This window comes from Hylobates moloch, unplaced genomic scaffold (genome assembly GCF_009828535.3).
Source record: "Hylobates moloch isolate HMO894 unplaced genomic scaffold, HMol_V3 SCAFFOLD_22, whole genome shotgun sequence".
In the NCBI taxonomy this organism is placed as follows: Eukaryota; Metazoa; Chordata; class Mammalia; order Primates; family Hylobatidae; genus Hylobates; species Hylobates moloch.
The window spans coordinates 18045737-18070706 of NW_026652297.1; the positions used below are offsets into that span (position 1 = coordinate 18045737).

General features: G+C 38.3%; 1 protein-coding gene across 3 annotated transcripts in view; it reads right to left on the minus strand.

Moving 5' to 3' along the window:
* Nucleotides 1-20985, minus strand: part of DNAJC13 (DnaJ heat shock protein family (Hsp40) member C13) — a 118902-nt gene extending 97917 nt beyond the window's left edge. Inside the window, exons 1-2 of one of the 3 annotated variants that reach the window (XR_009211574.1) lie at nt 20727-20961; nt 4084-4164 (exon numbers count right to left, since the gene is read on the minus strand). Coding sequence is in view for 2 of the 3 variants with exons in the window: in XM_032143441.2 (XP_031999332.1) it covers nt 4084-4151 (68 nt within the window). In the remaining variant the exon portion in view is untranslated. Of the gene's footprint in view, nt 1-2307; nt 2585-4083; nt 4165-20726 lie in introns of those variants that run through there. The other 2 variants (XM_032143441.2, XM_058433394.1) reach the window with 2 other exon arrangements.
* Between the last annotated feature and the right edge of the window lie 3985 nt (nt 20986-24970).

Below are 24970 nucleotides of genomic sequence, written 5' to 3' on the forward strand. Positions count from 1 at the left end.
GAAATGGGTCACACAAATATCTTCAAGGGGAATACCTGGACAGGTTATCTTTAATTTTGGCATATGAAGAGAAGAAAAAATATTTATTCATCTTTACTTCCACAATCAATAACATCTTTCTGAAATGCTGGGGCTAGGTTAGCAACACGGAAATAGGCATGGAGTCTCTTAAAACAGGCCCTAAATCCCAAAAATCACAAAAAATTTGTTGTACGTAGACATGTTTCTAGAGACAAGGTTCAATTAACTATTCTGAAACAACAGAAAATTTTAATGTTGGCCATTTATTTTTTACATTAACACTGCTGAGGAGTACTTTAAACCTAGATTAGAACTGGCCATATAAAATAGGTAAGTATAATAAAAAGTCTCAGTGCCATTTAATAATGTATATAACCCAATGAAATGGTAACTATCACCATCTGGAAAATGTAAACTCTTTCAGGGAGAAGTTAAGATTCAAGGTGTATACACTGAAATCAAGAGAACACTGTTGAAAGAAATTTTAAAAGATGTAAATAAATGAAAACACCACATGTTCATGAATCAGAAGACAATGCTGTTAAGATGGCAATACTCCACTAATGGATCTACAGATTCAATGTAATGCCTACCAAACTGTCAGCTGCCTTTTTTTTTTTTTTTTTTTGAGAGAGGGTCTCACTCTGTCGCCCAGGCTGGAGTACAGTGGCATGATCTCTGTTCACTGCAGTCTCCGCCTCCAGGTTTCAAGCAATTCTCCCACCGCAGCTTCCCAAGTAGGTAGGACTAAAGGGGAGCGCTGCCATGCCCAGCTAATTTTTGTACTTTTTGGTAGAGACAGGATTTCATTATACTGGTCAGGCCAGGCAGCTGTCTTTTTAAAAAAAATTAACAACTGACTCTAAAATTCATATGGAAATGCAAGAGACCAGGAATACCCAAAATAATACTGAAAAATAAAATTCAGAGACTCGTATTTCTAAGTTTCAAAACAGCACGAAGCTATAATAATCAAGACAATATGGTACTGGCATAAGGTTAGGCATACAGGATCAACGGAACAGAATTATGAGTCCAGGAATAAACTAAACAGTCACGGTAAACTGATTTTTGACAAGGGTGTCGAAACAATTCAAGTGGAAAGAACAGTTTTTTCAACAAATGATGCTGGCACAACTGGATATTCACATGCAAAGGAATGAATTTAGAACACCCTACTTCACACCAAATACAAAAATTAACGCAATTAAAGATATACAGCTCTTAGAAGAAAACAAAGAAGTAAATCTTTGTTAGTTTGGGTTAGGTAATGGCTTTTTAGATTACCAAAAGCACAAATGGCAGAAGAAACAATTGATAAATTGGATTTCATCAAATTAAAAGCTTTGTGCTCCAAACAATACCATCAAGAAAGTAAAAAAATCTGAAGAATTGGAGAAAATATTTGCAAATCATATACACGGAACTTTTATTCAGAATATATAAAGAACTCTCACAATTCAGTAATAAGACAATCTAATTTAAAAGTGAATAAATGACTTGGCTGGGCGCAGTGACTCACACCTGCAATCACAGCACTTTGGGAGGCTGAGGCAGGCGGATTACTTGAGGTCAGGAGTTTGAGACCAGCCTGGCCAACACGGTGAAACCCTGTCTCTACTAAAAATACAAAAATTAGCTAGGCATGGTGGCATGTGCCTGTAATCTCAGCTACTCGGAAGACTGAGGCAGGAGAATTGCTTGAACCCATGAGGCAGAGGTTGCAGTGAGCCGAGATCAGCACTCCAGCCTGGGTAAGAGTGAGACTGTCTCAAAAAGGAAAAAAAAAAAGTAAAATAAAAATTTTTTTAGTTACAGTGAATAAATGATTTCAATAGATTATTTCATCAAAGAAGATACACAAATGACCTACAAATACAAGAAGATACCCAACATCATGAATCACTAGGGAAATGAAATCAAAACTACAATGAGAAGCTACTTCGTACCTGCACTAGGATGGCTAAAATAAAAAAGGCAGTAAGTGTTGATAAGGATGTGGAGCATTTGGGACTCAGACATTGAAGGTGGAAATGTAAAATGCTGCAGCTACTTTGGAAAACAGTTTGGCTGTTCATCAAAAAGTTAAACAGAGTTACCACATAACCCACCAATTCCACTCTTAGGTATATACACAAAACAACTGGAAATATGAAAACATTCACAGCGGCATTATTCATAATAGTAAAAGTAAGAACAACACAAATGTCCATCAGTTGATGAATGAACAAAATGTAGTATATCCATACAACAGATTATATGACATTAATGAAATGAAGTACTGACATGCTATAATATAGACGACCTTGAAAACATTATGCTTAATGGAAGAAGTCAGTCAGAAAATACAGCATTTTGTATCATTCTATTTATATAAGATGTTCCAAATAGACAAATCCAGAGACAGGAAGTAGATTAACACCTGCCAAAAGAGGGGGAAAAAGGGAGTTAACTGCTGATTTCTAACGCAGTGTTTAGAGGAAGTTTTTTCCAGGGAAGTTGAGGTGATGAAAATTGTTCTCAAAACAGTGATGATGGTTTACAACTTTATGAATACACTAAAATCCACTGAATTGTGTACTTTAAAAGGGTGAATTTTATGGTATATAAGTTATACCTTAAAGCTGTTATAAAAACAAAACCAAGTCTCAAGGCCTAAAAGAATTACACTAAGAGCACACAAACAGTTGTACTCTGAATTATTACAAGGAGGAAAAAAGAGGATTGTTAAAGCTTAGTCACTACTCTAAGAACATTAACAAAAATTTTGATGATCACAGTTACTTACAAGCTCACAAAGCAAAAAGCATTGCAGTTAAGTTTGTTCTGAATGTATCAGTATGTTACAATCATATTAAAAACGGAAGTTATATTATGATGACCAAAGTAATCTACCACTTGAGGAAAAAATAAGGATTATTTAAAGATATACTTTTCTAAGGCTGATTCAAAGAACTAAAATGACTCATACTACCCTGGATATGCCACTTTTCTCCCTGACTTCACTCATTGAAACTAACTAGGGGGTAAAAAAAAAAAAAGAGAGACAAGTATTCTAAAGGGTAACAATTATTCTAATTTAGGCGTTCATACAATTGAGCTATTAGACAACAAAATCAAATACTCAAATCTTCCAAAATTATAGTCAGTTTGCTAATGCAAACCAGAAATACTAGACAGCTCAGATGTATACCACATCCTAAGAAGTTACCATTCCAGTAACTAAAAAACGAAAAGTTGAGAGAAGAAACACTTACTGGCTTTGTGCATGTGTCACATTTTATCTTGTGGCACGATTCAGAATAATGTGGTCACTGATTTGTTAAAGTGTGACACACTCGTTTTACTCAATACTGATCAAAGGGACCAGAGACTAAACTTTTGTAATGGTCAACAGATGCCACTCACTGAATATTCAATATATTTAAAGCATAATTTTAAAACTTTCATACATGCCACATCACTTCATTTAATCCTTACAAAAAGCTGAAGGGTAGGAATTACCATCCATCAGGTAGGAAACAGACAGGAAACAGAAGCACTTACATTTTAGTCTGACTAGGAAGCTACTAAAAAATGCCATCACTCCCTCCCAAAGAAAATATATTAAACCCAATTTTTAAATTTCATTACAGGCCTAAAAAAAGGTTAGACTTCACTAGAATGGCATATTTTCTCTGAGAGTCAAACGGATATGAAAATGTTGGCTACAGACAGGTTAGTCTCTGGGTAACAAAGATGTAGGGTTAACACTCTGCTACTACTATATAACCTCATCATTAATTGATAGCATACAAGAGGGTGGATTAACTGGTTTACTTTCCTTTCAACTGTCACTTTTAATTCTTACCAAACTCCCTCCCAAGAAAGATACTGAAAACTGAAAATGTCAAAAGAAAAAAAAATAAATGTAGCGTTTACATTTATAATATGCATGTTTTTCAGAAGAGAAGGGCTGTATAGCCTGAGTTGTGCAGTATTATTCAAGATTATGAAACAGAGTAATGTTTAAAATGTTTTATAGAAGCACAGAAAAAAAAAAAAACCAACAGGAATACTTACTTCCCCCTCCATGAATGTTTTGTTGTGTAGAAACATGCCAGATCCTTATTTTCCCTAATTATGTTCATTTTGTGCTCAAACCTGGAAGATAAAAATATGAGGGCACTTAGTACATGTTATATATCTTTAACCTTCCCAAGATTTCCCTAAGAAAGGTAGTATGATCTCTCTCTCACTTTCACAGCCTGCCGTATATCCTTTACAAGACCATAAGTTTTTTTTTTTTTTTAGATGGAGTCTCGCACTGTTGCCCAGGCTGGAGTGCAGTGGCGCGATCTCGGCTCACTGCAAGCTCTGCCTGCTGGGTTCATGCCATTCTCCTTCCTCAACCTCCAGAGTAGCTGGGACTACAGACGCCTGCCACCACGCCCAGCTAATTGTTTGTATTTTTAGTAGAGACGGGGTCTCACCATAGCGAGGATGGTCTCGATCTCCTGACCTCATGATCCTCCCGCCTTGGCCTCCCAAAGTGCTGGGATTACAGGCATGAGCCACAGTGCCTGGTCAAGACCGTAAGGTTTTTAAAGACAGGGACTGGTCTATTCAACTCTTTATCATAACGTTTAGCATCATATTGTGATTGTCCAACTCTCTCCCACACTGGACTGTGTTTCTTGAGGACCAGAAATGACCTCTATCAACATCCCCAGTGTACAGAATTTTTTAAATGTCAAATAAATAAAGCTTTAAATCTGACATTGCCAAATAATGCCATGGCACACAATGGATACCTAAACACATTTTCCAAGAGTCAAACCAATTCCAAAAGGTTTTTGGTGAGCTACTAAGTGCTGGCCATTTTGCTGACACTACCACTTCAAAGGGGACCTACTATAAATAAGGCAATTTAAAAATAATTTTCTCGCTGGCAGAGTGGCTCATTCCTATAACCCCAGCCATTCTGAGGCTGAGGTGGGAGGATCGTTTGAGACCAGGAGTTTGAGACCAGCCTAGACAACGTAGTGAGACGTTATCTCTCAAAAAATAAAAGTTAACAGGGCATGGTAGCATATGCCTATACTCCTACACTTTTCAGAAGAGAAGGGCTGAATAGCACTATTGAGTAGTGTGATATTATTCTGAGGCTGAGGTGGGAGGATCACTTGAACCCAGGAGTGTGAGGCTACACTAAGCTATGATTGTGCCACTGTACTCCAGCCTGAGTGACAGAGTGAGATTCTATTTCTAAAAATAAAACAATTTTCTCATTATAAAAGTGATATAGGTCCATAGTAAGAAATCTAAAATGTTCAGAAAGCAAATCATCATTCGTCCTTGCATCTGAAGGTAATCATTTTAGCCTTCCTTTTTATATTTAGAAAAATCTTTTTATAAACAAGATTGCCATTAGTACTGCTTAACCTGTTTTCAAAGAATGTTAACCTTTCCCCATGTAATTATTCTATAAGAAAATTATTTTTAAGGCTATATGGTATTCCACTTTATGAATATTCCAGAACAGTGCTACTCAAAGCGTAGTTGCAAATGGTTTGTTTCCAAGCCACATCAAGGAAAGTAAAGAAATTGAGATTAAGTGTTTAGAAACTTCTATGGCGGTTTGATTAATGGACTCCTCTGGTTGAACAGGATATAGAACAGATCAAGATTGTTGAAATCTATGTGATGACTCACACGTGGAATCAGCCTCCTAACAGTCACATGCAATGAAACCACATTATGTACAATATTCATTGACTGTAACCCAGTATATAAAATCCAGAATCCATTTATTTCATTTAAAAAAGGTAAACTTAGCTAATTTTACAGGATAAATTGTTGGAACTGGCTGCTAGACTGATAGGTTTTGAAAATACCGTATCACTTACTTCATCTTGAATAAAAGTTAAATATGGTTATTTCTTTTGTGACTTAGCTATTTCTCCCTTGCCTTAATAGTTCGAAACGCACTCTAAAAAATATTGTAGAGGCCGGGAGTGGTGGCTCATGCCTGTAATCCTAGCATTTTGGGAGGCTGAGGCGGGTGTATCACCTGAGGTCAGGAGTTAGAGACCAGCCTGGCCAACATGGTGAAACCCCATTTCTACTAAAAATACTCAAAAATCAGCCAGGCGTGGTGGCAGATGCCTGTAATCCCAGCTACCTGGGGGGCTGAGGCAGGGGAATCTCTTGAACCCGGGAGGTGGAGGTTGCAGTGAGCCGAGATCGCACCACTGCGCTCCAGCCTGGGTGACAGAGCAAGACTCTGTCCCCCCCAACCAAAAAAAAACAAAAACAAAAAAATTGTAGAAAATACACCAAAGTGCTAATAATACAAACTGAATAGTTGGAATTCTTTATTTAAGCTTGCTTTATACCTTTTTATACTGTGCATACTAAGTCAGCAAGTATTTTTTACATGATTAGAAAAAACTTTTCAGAAAAAAACATTTTTATAACGGCTTGAGACATAGTTCACATACCACAAATTCACTCTTTTAAAAAGTGTACAATTTGGTGATTTTTAGTAAATTTAGAGTTCTGCAACCATCACCACTATTTTTGGAACACTTTCATCACCCCAAAAAGAAACTCTGTTAGCGGTCACCCCCCATTATACCTCAGCCTCAGCACCTAGCAGCCACTAATCTACTTTGTCACTATGGGTTTGCTTATGCTGGTCCATACTGCCAAATAATATTCTGGTATATGGATATACCTATTTTATCCATTCATGAACTGATGGACACGGGTGTTGTTTCTACCTTTTGGCTATTATGAATAAATAACTATGAACAAGTATATACGCGTTTTTGTGTGAACATACATATTCATTTCTCTTAGGTATATACCTGAGTGGTAAAAACATTTTTTTAAAGATACCCTTATTTTGAAATTGCTGTCTTCATTCGTCCTACTTGTTTTTGTATTACCAATTATCGAGAGCCTTTGTACTCTACATAGAATGCTCGCCCCCTGGATATTTATATGGCTTATACCTCTATCTCCTTCAAATCTGTGTTCAAATGTCACTTTTCCAAGGATGCCGACACTAAACATCTTGTTTTAAATTGTAACCACCCTCCTCCTCATTCTACTTAAATTGTAACCACCCTCCTCCTCATTCTACCCTATTCCCTCTTACTCCTGTTTTTCCCCCATAGCACTTTTCACATTCTAATGTGCAATTTATTATTCACCTAATTCTACTGGAATATCCAGAGAGAGGTAGTTTTGTCTGTTCGGCTCACTATTGTTTCTACAGAGGCCACAAGAGTGCCTGATACAAAACAGGTGCTCAAAAATAAGTATTTGAGTGAAGGAATAAAATTCAGCAAATACATGGGCAATTCTCATATCTACTTCAAACATGATGCTCTAACAGGGACTCCCAAATAGGGTTTTGTCAAACCTTCTGGAAGGGCATCAGCAATTCATGCTTTGAAAAATAACAAAAGGAACCACAAGTAACACCAAGTTTAAAGAAGCTTTTATTGTTACCAGAAAGAAGAAATTTCTTACAGTCAACTAACATCTTCCTACTAGTAAGTATAGGGACAGCTAAATATAGTCCTGACAGTTGGTGTGGTGTTTTGTTTGTCTGTTTCTGGATTTCATACCTGGGATGACAAAGGCACCCAACTAAGATTTATTAAACCCAGTAAGCATTATCCCTGCCTTCTGAATCTTTTGCAGTAAATGATATTGCTGAAAAGAAACCTGGGCAGTATCTCTGAAGACTCACCAAAAAAGGGAGAGAGAGATATATATATAGGTGTACAGATATTTTTCCCCTATATAACTGAAGAGTGGAACAGTGGAAGAGAAAGGCAGATAGAAAAGGTGAATGGCTGCTACTGAAGAATGGGGTTTGTATTCCTAGTCCTATAACTTAAGATATTGGAATAACTGACTCTGTACCAAGGGCCTATCTTGGGAAAACTGAGAAACAAGAAAATGTGTTGAGTGGAGATTGGCTGATAAAATTAAGGATCTAAAAATTAAAATGAAAGGCAGAGAAAAATAAAGATTTTAAAATGACAACCATAAAAAACACAGGGTATGACCCAGAAGGAATAAAGATCCCTAATAAACCTATAGGGGGGAATAAGAACAAAATAATCTCACAATAACAAAAGAAATATAAGAATTATTAAATAAATTTTTTAAATAATTTAAAAAATAAACACCTAAAGAATGACCTCATAGGTATCACTGATTCGGGGTTATAGAACTCCAACAGACCTTTTGGGATGTGAATTAAATAACTTTACATCAAGAAGGTTTGGAAGGTCTATAAACCTGGAGATGATGAAAGCACCAGACTCCAGAGAGTCCTTAGATTGGGATAGATAAAAGGAGCATGAGAAGATATAACACATTAAGATAAAAGTAAACTACCAACGACCTGGCCTATTAGAATAAATATTGTATTCCTGATGCAGATTAGAACGCTGACAGAAAGCTAGTGTAGGAGGAAAGAAGTAGTACTTCAATTCTCTGGAAGTTTGTATCATCAGTACAAGTTCCTATGTCCAATATTTGCACACCTGATAATTTTCTGTCTCTAATATTTAAGAAAGCAAGAAGTGATGTTTTACTCTGCATCCAATAAAAGGCTAGTAAAATGGGCTTTTTATGGAAGAAAATTGCTCCTCTATTTGAAAAGCTTGCCGTCAACTACGTTATATTTATGTAAGGGTATATCTGAGAGGTAAGAGAGGGAAGAGACACCCCACTAACTAGCCAAGTCAACCCCAGAAATAGTGGAATTCAACGCTATATTACCGTCTGCCTAACCTCAAAATGGAAATCAGGATAATGCTTTTCCATTTTAAAACTCCATTGAAGACTGCCTTTAATAAAGTTGGGGAAGCAAGGTGACTCTAATCTGAAAATTGATGACATGTCCTGAAATGATTAAACAACTTATATTGAATACTCATCACATATTAGTGATCAGCCTATGCATTTACCATGCATTTATTTCATTTTGTCCCCATAACAACACTGCAGTACAGGTATGACTCTCATTTTATTGACAAGAAAACTGATAAATAGATCACTTTTCTAAGGTAACACAGCTGGTAAGTGATTGGGCCAGACTTTGGACCAACCTCCTTAACTTCCACACCCTAGGTTCTTAACCTAAACTTTAATACCTTCCCTCAACTTTAAGGAAAAAAAAAAAACTTCACCCTGACCATGTAATTACAGATGTATCATTTGACTGTAAATTCTTGGAATAATTCAGAACTAGTTTCAATTATTATCTTCATCTGCATAGATGACACTTGTTAGAAATAACTTTGAAATCTACAATTTTAAGCAGTAAAATAAATTACCATATTCAACATACGTCAAAAGAAAGAAGTCTCCAAAGCTGAAATATTCTATCATCTATAAATAAACTTTCAAAATATTTCCTTCATATAAGCTTAAAAAACATTTTTTGGCTGGGCGCTGTAGCTCACGCCTGTAATCCTGGCACTTTGGGAGGCCGAGGTGGACAGATTACAAGGTCAGGAGTTCGAGACCAGCCTGGCTAACATGGTGAAACCCTGTCTCTACTAAAAATACAAAAATTAGCCAGGCGTGGTGGAGAATGCCTGTAATCCCAGCTACTTGGGAGGCTGAGCCAGGAGAATTGTTTGAATCCAGGAGGCAGAGGTTGCAGTGAGCCGAGATGGTGCCACTGCACTCCATCCAGGCTGACAGAGCAGGACTCCGTCTTGGGGGGGGGTAGGACATTTTTTAAAAAAGTGTTCAAAACAAACATACAATGACAAAAATTTGTTACCAATATATGATCTCAGGATACTCTTTAAAGAGAGTTCAATTACTCTAACCAACATCGAGCTTTTAAAATAACCAGACTGGCTAGGCACTGTGTCTCATGCCTGTAATCCTAGCACTTTGGGAGGCTACCGTGGGAGGATCACTTGAGTCCAGGAGTTTGAGACCAGCCTGGGCAACATGGCAAGACCCCCGTCTCTATTTAAATATAAATTTTAGGTGAAAAAAAAAGATAACCAGATAAATGAGACCTGAGGCTGAGATCTATTTCCTGGCAGTGTAATATTAGCCCATCCACATTTTCAGGTAAATCTATTTTACATTCTCAGTAAAATCTTGACTACTCTTTGATAAAGTCATTTCATCCAATGAATGGCAAGTGGTCTGGAAACTGCATTAACTCTTTTAGACCATAAAGATACTTTTAGACACGCAGGTTAATTCACTAATGAAGGTAATGGCAATGCACAAAGATCAGAAAATGTACCAACTATGTATCATTCAAAGTGAAAGGTAGAATAATTTCAAGATAATAATTGGCAAATGAGTGAAGACAAGTCTAGAGGTCCTCCAAGTATACTAGTCAGGTATCATTCAATCTGGGAAGACCCTGGAATACCTCACTAAGGCACTGATCACAGAGCTCCCATTCCACATGCTATACGTTAACTAGAGACTAGCACAACAAGCTACATTAACATTCCATTAAAATGATGTTAATAATCTATATATTACCAAGGCTGGAGAATTTTTATAAGTGCCATTTACTGGCTGCGTAACTTTGAACAAAAGTTTCTGAATTTATCTGAATTACAGTACGTCTATAAAATCGGAATAACTGTCCTGAAGGGCTATGGTGAGGACTAAATGAGATAACCCAAAAAAAGAAGTTATTTTGAGTATTTCTATTATATCTTATTTTCAAGAACTTACCAGCTCTTGTACCTAATACAACATTTTGGGGGGAAATTCTATTAAATTACTTGATTTTCTCTAAATCTTTTATTAATTTCAATCCTTCTAGTATGCAATAGGTATCACCCAGAATGTTCACCTTCAAAAGTACAGTGTTCTATTGATTTAATCAGCATTCAGTTTTACTTAACCATTCAAAAATAACTATAACAATACATATTTCTTAAACTGAATGATGTACATGAGGGTGCCATTTATTATTGTTACTGTCATTATTATTTTATTGTTACAATTTATGTTTCCCATAAAACGTTTTTAAAAAGAAAAAAATATTGCTGGGTGCAGTGGCTCATGCCTGTAGTCCCAGCACTTTGGGAGGCCAATGCAGGCAGATCGCTTGAGTCCAGGAGTTCAAGACCAGCCCAGGCAACGTGGCAAAACCCTGTCTCTACTAAAATACAAAAAATTAGCTGGGTGTCATGGCACACGCCTACAGTCCCAGCTACCTGGGGCGCTGAGGTGGGAGGACCGCTTGAGCCTGGGAGGCTGAGGCTGCAGTGAGCGAGCCCTCATCTTGCCACTGCACTCCAGCCTGGGTGACAAGAGTCAGACCTTGTCTCAAAAAAAAAAAAAAAAAAAAATATATATATATACACACACACACACACACACACACACACACACACACATATACATACATACACATACATATATATGTATATATAAACACCAAGATAATCAGGATAGATGAAATTTTAAAAAATCATTTTGTCAACTATAACCCAACACTTAAGCTTGTCTTTACTTCAACTTTATTCGTACAAAATACTATTACAAGTCAATCTTATTTACTACATTTTTAATATTCCCCACTTAGGTATTTGAAATTTCAATTGTTAGAATTGTTTCCTTACGTGTATCCAACCTAATATTTTTAAATTTATGTTTGATGGCTACAAATTAACTATGGCTTGAGAAACTTCCAAGAAAAAAAAATCTTCACAAAATAAATTTAATCTCCAGTCAATATTTCCTCTGTACATTAATAAGCTCTAAAACTGATTCGAAAAAATCATCACTTATAGGCAAAAACTCTTAAGCAACCATTGATTTCCACTATTTATGATGAAAAAAATCTGTAAAATTTCTGGTATCAGAAGCTCAAGTATCAAGCAGGTAATATCAGTAACAGTCATGTATAAGCACATGCTATAAACAACCATAAACTGTCCATCTAAAAAATGTAAACAGTTAAATGGGATCTTGAATGACATCTTGGTAGCAGCTGTATCACTAGCATTTGCCATTCTGCCAGTTGTTTAGAGACTATTCAAAATAGCAAGAATTTATCTGCTCAAACTAACGTCACTTAAATTTCATCTCCTTCATTCCCGCAATCGTGTTCCATATTTCAAATTCTCAAAGACCCATAATTCTTTCTGATGAGGAAAAATCAAATTTACATGCCTTTTGTAATTAAATTGCATTGAAAGCATCTCCAATTTTTGCAAGTCAGCTTCACTTGTTTTCATGCTATATCCTAAATTACACCACCAAAGAAACTTCTGTTTGTTCTTTTTATAGAACTGTCCTATGGGTTAAAAAGTCAAATTCAGGGCAACACAGGCATTTTGGCTAGATTCACCTCTCTCAATGAATACTACTGCATCATGCTTTCGAACAACACAATATTCTTGCATTCTCTAATTTATGACTGGCAGTAATACTGGCAAACCATTTAAGATCATTTATGGTTAAAATGAGAATGATCTTTTAGAAGATACCTAATTTTGACAGAAAACCACAGGATTTGGGAGTCCAGTGAGAAGAAGCCTACATCAAGTTGACACTAAGAACAAAAGCAGGATGAAGGGACTCAACATCACAGATACTCAAGCCAATTACGGTCAAGCTATAAGCAAAAGAATTTACACACACAGCAAAATTAAGTATATACACATGGCTTGTGTTAAGCAAAAACGCAAACAGAACACTCATTTAACTAGGGATGAATGAATACACTTAGAAAAAAATACACTAGTGAAAGAAAGATTGGCATTAATCAGGCTAGTCACCTGTTTAAAGCATGTATTTGGCATGATCAACTGGAAGTAATTTTTACACAAATATGACAACTTGCAGAGAACAGGTAAGCTACTAATTTTCCCATTTTGAGTCTGTAAAATGCAAGAACAGAACTTACTTTCATCATTAGCTCTGCCCTCAAGTAATTAATTAAAAATGTGAATTTGTTTTGAAATGCATAAAAAATAAGATGGATTGATGGAAAGATGGACAGATCTGTGATAAAGCAAGTACAGTAAAATGTTAATGTAAAAACCTTTAGGTGGGCATGTGGGTATCTAATGTAAAGTTCTTTCAACCTGGCTGTAGGTGAAAATGTTTACAATATGTTGGATGAAAATTATGGAGTTTGCCTTCTCTGATCAAACTCTCCTACAACAGAAACAATGCTACATTCCAAAACCACACTTAAAATGTAGTAGACATTCACATCATAGGAACTAATTTATGAACATAATACTTCCTACAGCTATATCTTACCAAAAAGGGAGGGGTAGTAAGGAGAATCATGGAAAGACTAACCCTTTGAAAAAATGAGAGTAATAGAATGTCTTATACTGGCTTCTTGAGGATCTAGTTTTGTTTGTAACTGGATTCAAAATCTGAGTAAATCATAGCACTAGATTAGTTTGGTTTCAAACAAATGGTAAAAAATATAAATGGCTAACAGAATGTTAATTTTTACCCAGATTAGATAGCTACAACTAAACTGTTTAGATAGAATGTGCTGTGTATGGGGGAAACTGCCATATGAACTTTAACCCTATTTTTAAATTTTAGCTTCATTTTAATATATAACTCAAGTACAGGTAAAAGCATTTTCTTCTAATGAACAACAAATCAGTATGTGTAATATGTATGATACCAACAGGAATCTTAAAACAAACCATAAATACATCACAAAGTAAGATTTTAGTACCTACCATCTTAGCCTTCCTTAACTTATTGAAGAACCCGATACCTCCAGATAGATGTTGTTAAAGAATAAAAAAGCCAGTGGTAATATCAAATTTCATCTGATAATCGTATCTTCAAATAATTGCCCAGATATTTTAAAGTGAAGTGATTGTACTGTCACATCATAATCAACTTTTAACTAGTTTAACTACCATAGGATAGCTGAAATAATATGAGATCTCCCCCATTGTTTTTAAAAACTTGATTCCTTTCAATTACAAACTGAGTATATATTAATGAAATACAGGGCAAGAAAAATTCAAAAGCAATCCCTAAATCTGAAGAAACACTTGATGGGAGGAGGGGACAAGCATACCTACCGTAGCAGTTAATTTTTTTGACCTCTTCTATTCAACAGTTTAAATCAAGTATTGAAAAGAGATCTGTCTCTTCTATTTCTATCACACATATGCTCATTTCATCTGAGGGGAATAATTTGTATTTCTGACAAAACAGAAGTTTATGTTGTAAAAAAAATTCAAATTTTCTGTGAAAGATGTATTACTATGACCCTTCCCTTTCCAAAGCTTAAAAATGCCTTAAAATACTTGCCTGAAAGCTTTTTTCCAGAAACATGTTCACTTAAGCAATGCTTTGAAATCACTGCTATTGATCATTTACATATTTTTAGTTAATACACATTATTGTAACTTTATAGACCAAATTTCTATTTCATTGTATCTTTGAAGCATAACCTGGCTTATGCAAGAACAAAGTATACTATTTCTGTAAGCTCTTCAGCTTATCAACTTATTAAGCTTATCAGCTTATTAAGGCACTTAATAATCATGCTCTACTATGGTACACAGGCCCTGAAATGGGCAAAAGAAATTTTTAGCAGCCATATTTTAACTTGTTGCTGTTTTTCCTATCATTACAGTAAATGTATAATGCGGGACTAAATTTCCTAAGCTTTTAACAAATACAACTTGAAGACAGTTTTACAGAAAGCATCCCGAAAACCCAAACACTGTTCTTTTTATACTATTAAAAGACAAAAGTTTAATTTGCTACAATTTCCCCCTCACTCAATACAAAATAGCAATAACATACATTTCTAGTTTAGTTCTGAAATATCCCTATTATTCCTACCCCTTCTGTAGTGCTTTACAGTTTATAGAACTGTAAACAAATTATCTTAAAAAAGCAAAGTTTCACTTTTAAAATTAAGCCCATTAGCTCTAAGGTTTGGGGGGGAAATGGCTTATCTGTTCTAAGATTTGATAAACATTCAAAATACATTCTGTAGCTTGACTAGAAGTTTGAGGAGAGAAACCCCATAGCCTTAGATGACTAAGGAATACAATAAAAGTGAGAACCCCATGTATAAGCCTTTAAATGTATTATAGAATACATGAAATATTAGAGAACGTCTCCTCCATTCATAACCGTACCAATCCTTCCATTAAGTTGTGGCAACTAGAGCTGGCAAAAATCAAAGCATCAAAATAATTTTAAGAGACAGGGTCTTCCTTTGTCACCCAGGCTGAAGCGCAGCAGCACAATCATAGCTCACTGTAATCTCGGTCTCCTGGGTTCAAGCAATCCTTCTGCCTCAGCCTCCCAAGCACATGTCACCACAGCCAGCTAGTTATTTCATTTTTTGGTGAGACAGAGTTGCTCAAGCTAGGTTGGAACTCCTGGCCTCAAGTGATCCTCCCGCCTCAGCCTTCCAAGTGCTGGGATTACACGTGTGATTATTGTGCACCCAGCTAAAATAATTCTGGATTGCTTTAGGGGTTTCGTTTTCTATCTGATAATCAAAATATCAAACTCTTATTAATCTATTGCAAAGAGATATTACCACTGGGCATGTGCTAAATATGTGACTAGGCAGTGTTCTTCTAAGGACAACTTGAGTGCTTAAACTGAAAAATTCCACTGACTTTAAAGCTCACTCTTTTTCACAAGTAGTCCATAAAAGTACAAGTAAAACTCCTATATATCGACTATTGAATAAAGACCATCTGAAAAGAATTACTAGCAAGTTATATGGTTTTATTGACTGAACCACACCTAAATGTACCTTTGCACAGGTAACTATCTTAAGTTAGCAAAGATGATCATAACCATGTTGGCTTAAACTATTTGTTACAAAGAAATCTAACTCAATTACTCTCAAAGGAGCTCCTATGATTAAGAATCACTCCACATAACAAGAAGTGTTACAAATTGGCATGTGCTGGGTATGTGAACACTGCTGAAACAGAAAAAAATATGTTGAAAACCACTGATTAAAATTTTGAACTAAAGTAATGGTTGGGCTAGGATGCCATCCCATCTGAGGCACTATGACTGGGAGCACTACTAGCATTTAGTGGATGAGACTAGATATTCAACATATATTACAGTCCCAAAGATAAGTACCGTCCATACCATACGACTTTCAAGTGTCCAACTGAGCCAAGTGTGGTGGCTCACACCTGTAATCCCAGCATTCTGAGAGGCTGAGGTGGGAGGATTGCTTGAGCTCAGGAGTTTGAGACTAGCCTGGGCAACACAGTGAGACCTCATCTCTACTAAAAATAATAATAAAAAGTTAGCTGGGCATGGCGTGCCTATGGCTCGAGATACTAAGGAGGCTAAGGTGGGAGGATCGCTTGAGCCCAGGAGATCGGGGCTACAGTGAGCTATGATCGGGTCACTGCACTGCAGCCTGGGCAACAGAGTGAGGTCTCAAAAAAAAAAAAAACAAAAGAAAAGAAAGTCCGAAAGTCCAAATGGTTAGTCATGTAGGCAAAAACCTATTTATAATGAATGAATCCCAGAATCTAATTGTTTTATATATAACTCACCAAGTACATTTTGTAGGGTTTAATATACAGAGGTTTTTCCAGGAATGTGGCTACAATGTAAATTAAGAGATTATACTTTATTAACCCTGTTCTTTTCTGACACTGCTAATAATCCCAGTTGTGGTATTTGAGTCACCAATGTGACAAATCTGTAGCCATCAACATTTCTGTCAAAAATCAAAATGGGCCAGGCATGGTGGCTCACACCTGTAATCCCAGCACTTCGGGAGGCCTGGGAGGGCGGATCACTTGAGGTCAGGAGTTCGAGACCAGCCTGGGCAACATGGTGAAACCCTGTCTCTACTAAAAATACAGAAAAAAAAAAAAAAAAAAAATCAGCCCGGCGTGGTGGCAAGCGCCTGTAGTCCCAGCTACTCAGGAGGCTGAGGGAGAGGTTGCAGTGAGCCGAGATTGCGCCACTGCACTCCAGCCTGGGTGACAGAACAAGATTGTCTCACACACACAAAAAAAATCTCAAAATGATTCCATGTAAAGGTACAAGCCTCTGACACGTCCTTTGTGTATTTTGGTGTAATCATACTATTTACATATTGAAATGCATACAGTCAATTCTGCTATAATGCTTTTTTGATCATGTGAATTTTAATAGGATTAGTGTATTACTGAACAATTTGAGCATGATACAAATGTCACATTTGCTTATAGTGATTCTGTCCCAACACTAAGTGAACGCAGAAAATTGTACCCAACTCAACTGAGCCATGCAGGAATTCACAAAATACACACACACATTTCAGGTGGTCAATGAACCACATACATTCACATATATGTTACTAATTTTCCACTCCATCTTATAACTTTTTTTCCTTCTACTACTTCACAGTAATTCAGAAACTAACTCCATCCAATGCTCAATGCATTGTTTGCTCAAACTTTTTCAAGGCAAAATGTCATAATTATTATAGTATTTAACATGTACAAAACGGTTTTTAAGCTATCTTTTTAAAAAATGTATAATGATGACTGCTCTTTCTCTTGGGAGTTTTTGCTTTTTCATGGGCCTCATAATTTTTGGTTAAAAGCTGGACATGTTGTGTAGGAGTAGAGATTGAGGTAATTTTTATGACTGGAAATGAGCATGCCTGTTCTTTGTGAGGCCTTTGGTGAAGGGTTTGTGTTAATCTGGTTAGGAGTTGGACTTAGTTTATGATTTGTTTTTCCCATAGTTATCCTCAGTATATTACAGCCTTCATGAATATGCAGAACAGTTTGTCTCTCTGGTGGACGATGGTTTACTAGAGCAATGCCTGTTTGATTCTTTGTGTTGTGCCTCTCTGCATAATCTTGTTCCTTTCCTAGTAGTATTTTGTGGGTTACTTGTTACTGAAAGCTTCTTAGCTTGGTGGGAGGGGGTGGGGGGTGGGGGATACAGTCTGGTGTTCTGATTAAGTCTAAGTCAGACACTGTGTTCCTGAATCTCAGGAAGGCAGCATTCTTGGTTCTGTTGACCACTCCCGGCTGCAGTTTTGGGCTCAGGGCCCCTCCTCCAGGCATAAGATTCTCTCTCACTTCTCATCTACTCCCTGAATGTTCACCAATGGGGCCAACAGAGATGCCCTTCTCCCCAGAGATTAAAGCTTTTTTCCATTGAAGAGGCAGAGGGGAAGAATCACAGCAGTTTCTTGACCCTCTTAGAAGTTCTGTTGCTGTTCCTCTCCCTCTCAACCGGCACAACAGACTCACCCAGGGTTCTTTCCAATCTTTTCTAGCAGACCCAGGGAGGTTTGTGGATAAGAGTTTGCAAGACTGTGCATTCAGCTTTCATCATGCTTTTTGTCCAGTTGTGTCTGAAAACGGTAAATAGAAATTGACATCTACTCTCTGTAAGCACTGTCTCTCAAATTTTCAACCAGTGGTTTTGCTCTGTGGACTCAGCTCTTTAACAGATTTCAAAAAAGTCATGAATTTGTAGTGTAGGTCTTTTTTTGTTGCAGAAGTGAGAGCAAAGCTTCTTTTCAGTCTTAGGGCCAAAGCCAGAGGTAGTTACATTATTTATAAACTAAAGATAGCAAAGAAGGTGTTACTATTTTTTATAAAAAGGGAGCCTTTATTGGGTCTAATAAAGTTGAGACAAGGAACTCTTTCAAAATATTAATAACTCCCCTTTAACTACTGCCAAACATTACAGTGAACATTTAGGCCAAAACCTATTTGTAGCAACCAAATTTGTGCTGCAGTTTATCTGCACAGCCTTGTTTCAATTACTAATTTAGAGTACCTTAATCAGAAGCAGGGGAAAGGTATGTGTAGCAGAAACCTCAAATTCACCTGTGTCAACAGAACTGGTTGAAGAATGAAGCCAAATTAGTTAAAACACATCTTTTCAATTTCAACCCTAATTTAGGACCTATTGAGAACCAGACTCCACTATCAACCTTTTAACAAATTTAATAAAGCCAGTATCGTTACAGTCCACCTGGGCAAGGCAACCATCTTCTATTTATTTGTGGATAAAGTTAAATTATTCCAAATAATTCATTTATTGATAATATTTTATTTTTTAGCTTAAGTATTTTGTTTACAACTAAGCTTGTTAACAATATATACCATTAATATATTTTAGACTATTTATTACTACCACTTTAGAAAAAGAGGAATATTCATTGCCTCTCAGTGGAATACAAATGCTGATATTTTCCATGAAGTGAACTCTAGCCTTAAGGTTATTTACATTCTTATTTCTTAATAATCCTCTGACTCCTCTTTTCCTCCCTTAATATGTTCTACTTCCTGTTTTCAAACAAGGAGTATAATGTAATAATTTCTACACAAGGACGTTTGTTGCCTGAATGCATTGTGATATTAATAGCACAAGCCAAGTTTGAGATATAGTAGCTTAAAAAGCGTTTCACATCACACAAAATGTGAACAAGATTTTATGTTATATGATAGATAAATCACTAAAGTACTTTCCAAAAATCAAAGAATTGTGTTCTGGATACCGAATTTCTGACAAGTGGTTTCTATAAGTTTATTTTTTTAAGGCAAATTCTGTTTCATACTCCCATAAACTCAAGGTAGTGGTAATATATTACAAAACTTGATCACTGTAATTTTCCCTGCAGGCAGTAGTTTCAAACCTAGAAACCTATCAAGTCCATAAACCGAGAAAGAAAATATAGTAAGAAAGAATTACTGGGGGCAGGTCCTGAACTTCTACTTTTTTCTCAAGACACTATATTACAAAAGGTTCAACATAACTGTACACTATAAAGCCCTTCATAGAGGACGCAACAGCATCAGGTTGAGAACGTCCTTTTTGAGGGAAATCAGAATAACGTAAAAGGGAAAAGCAGAGGGAAAATGAGAAATAATTACTTTGGGAGACCACCGCCACATTAGGGTGAAACCTTTACTTTTTTCCCCCCTCTAAGCAACGGACACAGGAAATAATCTCAAGACAAAAGTGGTTAACGGAACACTCTACAAAAAGAGAAAATTTAAGCGAAGGCACTCTTAAGTATAGTTAAGTATCAAATAAGCGATTAACAGACACTTGACTAAGCGTCTAAGTCCTACTTCACCCACTCCATAGGCCACATCCAAAGGTAAAATCACAGCAGCGGAGGAAAGGCCACGTGAATAAGCTGCCTTGCAGGAAGGAAAAGCCTTGGGGGAGAAAATGATTTTAGAAAAAGTACTGGAGAACAGACGACGCGGATGCTCATTTCCTAACAAAACGAAACAAAGCAAAGAAAGTCAGTCTGCAGGACTTGTGCGGAAGGAGGGTCGCTGACCCAAGGAGAGTTGCCGGCATCCAGCAGGAAGGGTGCTCAGACTAGGAGACTGGAAGGGAATCCCGAGGGCGGAGCCCACAAGGCAATGAACAGCCTGTGGGGTAAAGATATGTTAAGGCGAGTGGAGGAGCGTACTAGGTATAAAACAGGCAAAAAGAGGGGTGGGGCTGGACAGGGCAGCGCCCTGAGCTAATGTCACTCAAAGCCGGGGATGGGGGGGGGTCCAACGGAAGGAACCAGACCAGCAGCCTGGGGGAAGGGTAATCTGCTTCCTTAGCAGCTGCAGGCTGCAGCAGCCAAGACCACCCCGTTTTCCTTGCCCTGAGCCCCAGAAAGTCCCCACAGCGTGGGAAGGGAGTAAGGCAGAGCCCCAGAGTCCAGTGCCCGGAGTCGGCTTTACCTTCGCGGGAGGCTGGAGAGGCTCCAGCCCTAGCTCCTCCCGCCGCCGGCTCAGCTTCCAGAGTGGGATGAGACGCCCTCCGGCCTCCTCACCCTCACCACTTCCCCTTTCCCCCGCCGGGGCCCTGCAGCTCCGCTGCCGCGGGTTCCTGGTGCCGCCGCGGCGCTGCCTCCCCGCCCCCTCCGCCTCCTCCCTCTGCCTCTCAGAGTTTCACTCTGGAGGCCGCCATCTTCGCTCAGGCTTTCAGCGACCGCGCTCTAATACGCCTGCGTCGCCGCCGCCTAGGCTGTCACGAGACCCAGTCAGCTGATTTCAACTCTTCAGTCTTTTCTGCCCCGCCCTCCGCGTCCAGATCGCTCTTTCCCTGAAATTCTGCGTTCCCCCGGCCAGCCTCCTAGCAGCTACACATGCGCAGAGTAACGACGCCGGCCGTGGGATTTGGATTCCACGCAGCGCGTGAGGGGGCCGGCGCCTCGGTGGGTGCTGAAAAGGACACGCCCCTGGGCGCGCGCGCATGCCCATGATCACGCCCCGCCCCCCTCCGCTTGTGGCCTGCGAAGAGTAGGGTCGCAACCCGGTACTTAAGCTTTAAGCCCTAGGAAATCTTGTTTTAAATCACCTGTTTTTAGCTCTTGCGGTCAAGTGCCATGGAGCATCTGCGAGGCAGTCTGAAGCCTCAGCCTATCTCCTGGTTTGGCTGGATTGGGAGCCAGCAGGTTCATTTACTATTGAGACGCCCTGAACGACAGCAGAGCGGGGTTTAAGTTATAAATGCTCTGGAAGGTCTCGGAGACCAAATTCTCAGAGACGCCTAAGGCATTTGCAGGTGGGAATGCTGGAAAGATAGTTCTGGTAGCCCCATTTATTGTGTCCGGGTCAAGTGTTTAGAAGCTTACTTAAAGCTACTTAATCTTCAACTCTTTGAGATAGGAATCATCCTCGTTTTGCAGATAAGTTGAGGCCCAGCCTCAGAGTAGTGGATTTGATGTTTGCACCCAAGTAATTTGAACCTAGAACCTGTGCCCTCTAGATAACCATCTTCCTGAACCTCACCTGAGAGGGGGAGTCAGGGTAGTGAAAAGAGGGGATATTGGGACTAAAGGATTCAGCTAGAAATTATGTGTTATCTGTGGGCAATGGTTTAAATAAGAAAGGTCAATGTCCACTCCCAGATCTGAGCCGTAAAGACGACAGTTTAAAAATTAGTGATTAAAAAAAAAATAGTGATTCTGCTGCAGACTTCAAAGTAGAGGCAGTGTAGGGTGACCTGCATGGATACATTATTGTATAAGGGTTAAAGGCCTCTGATAAGGAGTTGAATACTCATTCTTCATGGTAGTCCTGAAATTGTGATTTCTTGGCGTCCCCTTCAGCAGTTGGCTCATTTTATAGACAGCGATTGCAGGATGAAAAAATGTGGAAAAATGGTTTTTACAGACTACCTCTTGACTATTAACCCTTTGCCCTACCTTAGGGCGGAAAAAGACTATTTGTATTTATCCTTAGACTTTTCTGTAATGCAGCAGTAAGATAAGGTGCATGTAAGGGAAGGTACCAGGAATAGCTGGGTGTGGGAAGACAGAACCCGAAATAGAGTAGGAAGGGAGGAGGAGGAAAAAGAAACAGGAGGGCTCTGTTAAGGGGCCTTATTGGCTTATCCCATTGAAACAGAAACGTGTTTATGTGGTTACAAAGCCTTCCAATAATCCCAAAAGTAAATGTGGGGTATATTATTTAGATTTTATAGAAGCAGCAGACCCAGAGAGTCCAGGAGACTTGCTACAGGTGACCTAACTCCTGAAGGTTGAGCCAAGATTAAGACACAGGGCCTGCCTGTAACATCAAGGCCAGTGAACTATTAAACCTCCACACTGCCTCTCTGTTCAATATTTGAGACCAATAAAATCAATTCTCAGTGTTGAGAGGAGCCTTAGGCATCACGAACTGTCCCCGTCCTCTGTAGTGGAAAATTGCCTCACAAGACATCTTTTTCCATTGCATTTTTATAAGCCATTTTCCTTGTATTCAGCCAACTTGCACTCTCTTCTATGAGTAGTTATTTTGTCTTTGTTGCTCTTTTCTTCTTGTATGTGACATTCATTTAACGACTTACCAGTACAGCTTATCACCCTTTCCCGCTCCCTCTCCCGTGCATATCCTTCTAACTACCCGTGCTACAGATACTCATTTTAAGAAACCATATTCAAAGTACTTTCAACCATTGTTCACAAGATGTAGTTTCAAGCCTTTTCACAACCACTGGTTGCTTTTAATTGGATCCATACAATTGGATCTTTCTTAAAATGCCACAACAAAATACAAGAGTCAGAGAGAGTAGGACCTGTCTCTTCTTTCCCTATTACGTTTAATCAGTTTGATCCTTTCCTCACCCAACTCTTTTTTAAAAGAGTGACAAATGCACACTTATTTTTCTGGATTTGTCTTTTTATTCAAAATTGAAGTTTGCACTAGCGTTTCTGACACTTTCATAGTGCAGATGTATCAAATTTACAATCTAAATTATGTGATGTACACTTAAAATATTTCACAGCTTTTTAAAAAATACATTTCACAGCCTTTTAGGCAATAATAGCCTTTATCAGTCTCCAAAGTTAGCATACAAGGTTGGAGTGATCTAAGACTTTAGAGAGCCCACAAGAATGTCAAACACTTGCTTATCTAATTCCCATTGCTGCTAAATTGACCTTCCGAATTATATCAATGCCCAGATCCAAAATAAATCCTTAAGAACTCATACCACTCAACAATGCTTGAACTATGTTTTCAATACAGTAGCCACTAGCCCCATGTGGCTACTGAACACAGAATAAAAATTAAAATTGTTACGAAAAAATGTAAAATGTTGCATTAGCAATTTTTATATTGATTACACGTGTTAAAGAAAAAAATATTTAGGCCGGGCATGGTGGCTCACGCCTGTAATCCCAGCACTTTGGGAGGCTGAGGCGGGTGGATCACCTGAGGTCAGGAGTTCGAGACCAGCCTGGCCAACATGATGAAACCCCCGTCTCTACTAAATATACAAAAATTAGGCGGGCCTGGTGGTGCATGCCTGTAATCCCAGCTACTCGGGATGCTGAGGCAGGAGAATCACTTGAACCTGGGAGGCAGAGGTTGCAGTGAGCCAAGATGGTGCCACTGCACTCCAGCCTGGGCAACAAGAGTGAAACTCCATCTCAAAAAAAAAAAAAGTATTATTTAATGATACTTGTAATCATTGGTAATAGGCTGAGCATGATGGCTGACACCTGTAATCCCAAGACTTTGGGAGGCCAAGTCTGAAGGATCACTTGAGGCCAGGAGTTTGAGACCAGCCTATGCAATGTAGTGGGACCCCGTTGCTACAAAATAATAAAAATAAAAGAATTATCTGGGCATGGGGGCATGCCCCTGTAGTGCTAGTTACTCAGGAGGCTGAGGTGAGAGGATCTCTTGAGCCCAAGAGTTCGAGGTTACAGTGATCTATAATTGTGCCACTGCACTCCTGCCTGGGCAACAGAGCAAGACCCTGTACCCCCTGCTCCCCACAAAAAAAGATTTTATTCAGTTTATTTATGACCATCACAATAGGTACAGGAGCCACTGCAACAGGGGCTTGCAGTAAGGGAGAGAGACTGGGCTCAAGTCAGAAAACAACACGGGCAAGTATGCATTTATCTCCAAGGAACAGTGTGTGGGGGTCAGTGGATGGAAAATTACTAAGAGAAAACATCAGGGGTGAGCAGGGATCCTGGCTAAACCTATGTAACAGGATTCTTGCTAAAGACAGGCCAGAGTGATTAGACATCTTCTGGGGGAAGGTGAAGGATGAGGAATTTGATCACATATCAAGGGAATTTTGCTCAACCGACTTAGCCAGTTTCTTTTGCAGACTAGACTTTTCAAGGAAGCACACAGAGGGGCCTAAGGAAAGGTTCAGAAGCCTGATTAAAATTTGGCTGAGCAAAGACTCTCTGTCACATGTGGAAATGATAATATTATGGCTGTATATCCAGTTAAATAAAATGTTATTAAAATTAATTTCACTTGTTTCTTTTAAGAAATGTAGCTACTAGTAAATGTAAAATTAACTCTATGGCTCCCATTGTATTTCTCTTGGACAATACTGCTGTTAGAAAATCTTGTACAAGCCAACAGTAAGTGTCAGAAAACTACGTCGAGTTGGTGAGCTTGAAGCCTCCACAGAATCTTCTACTGGACTTCATTTTAATTTGTTATGTGAT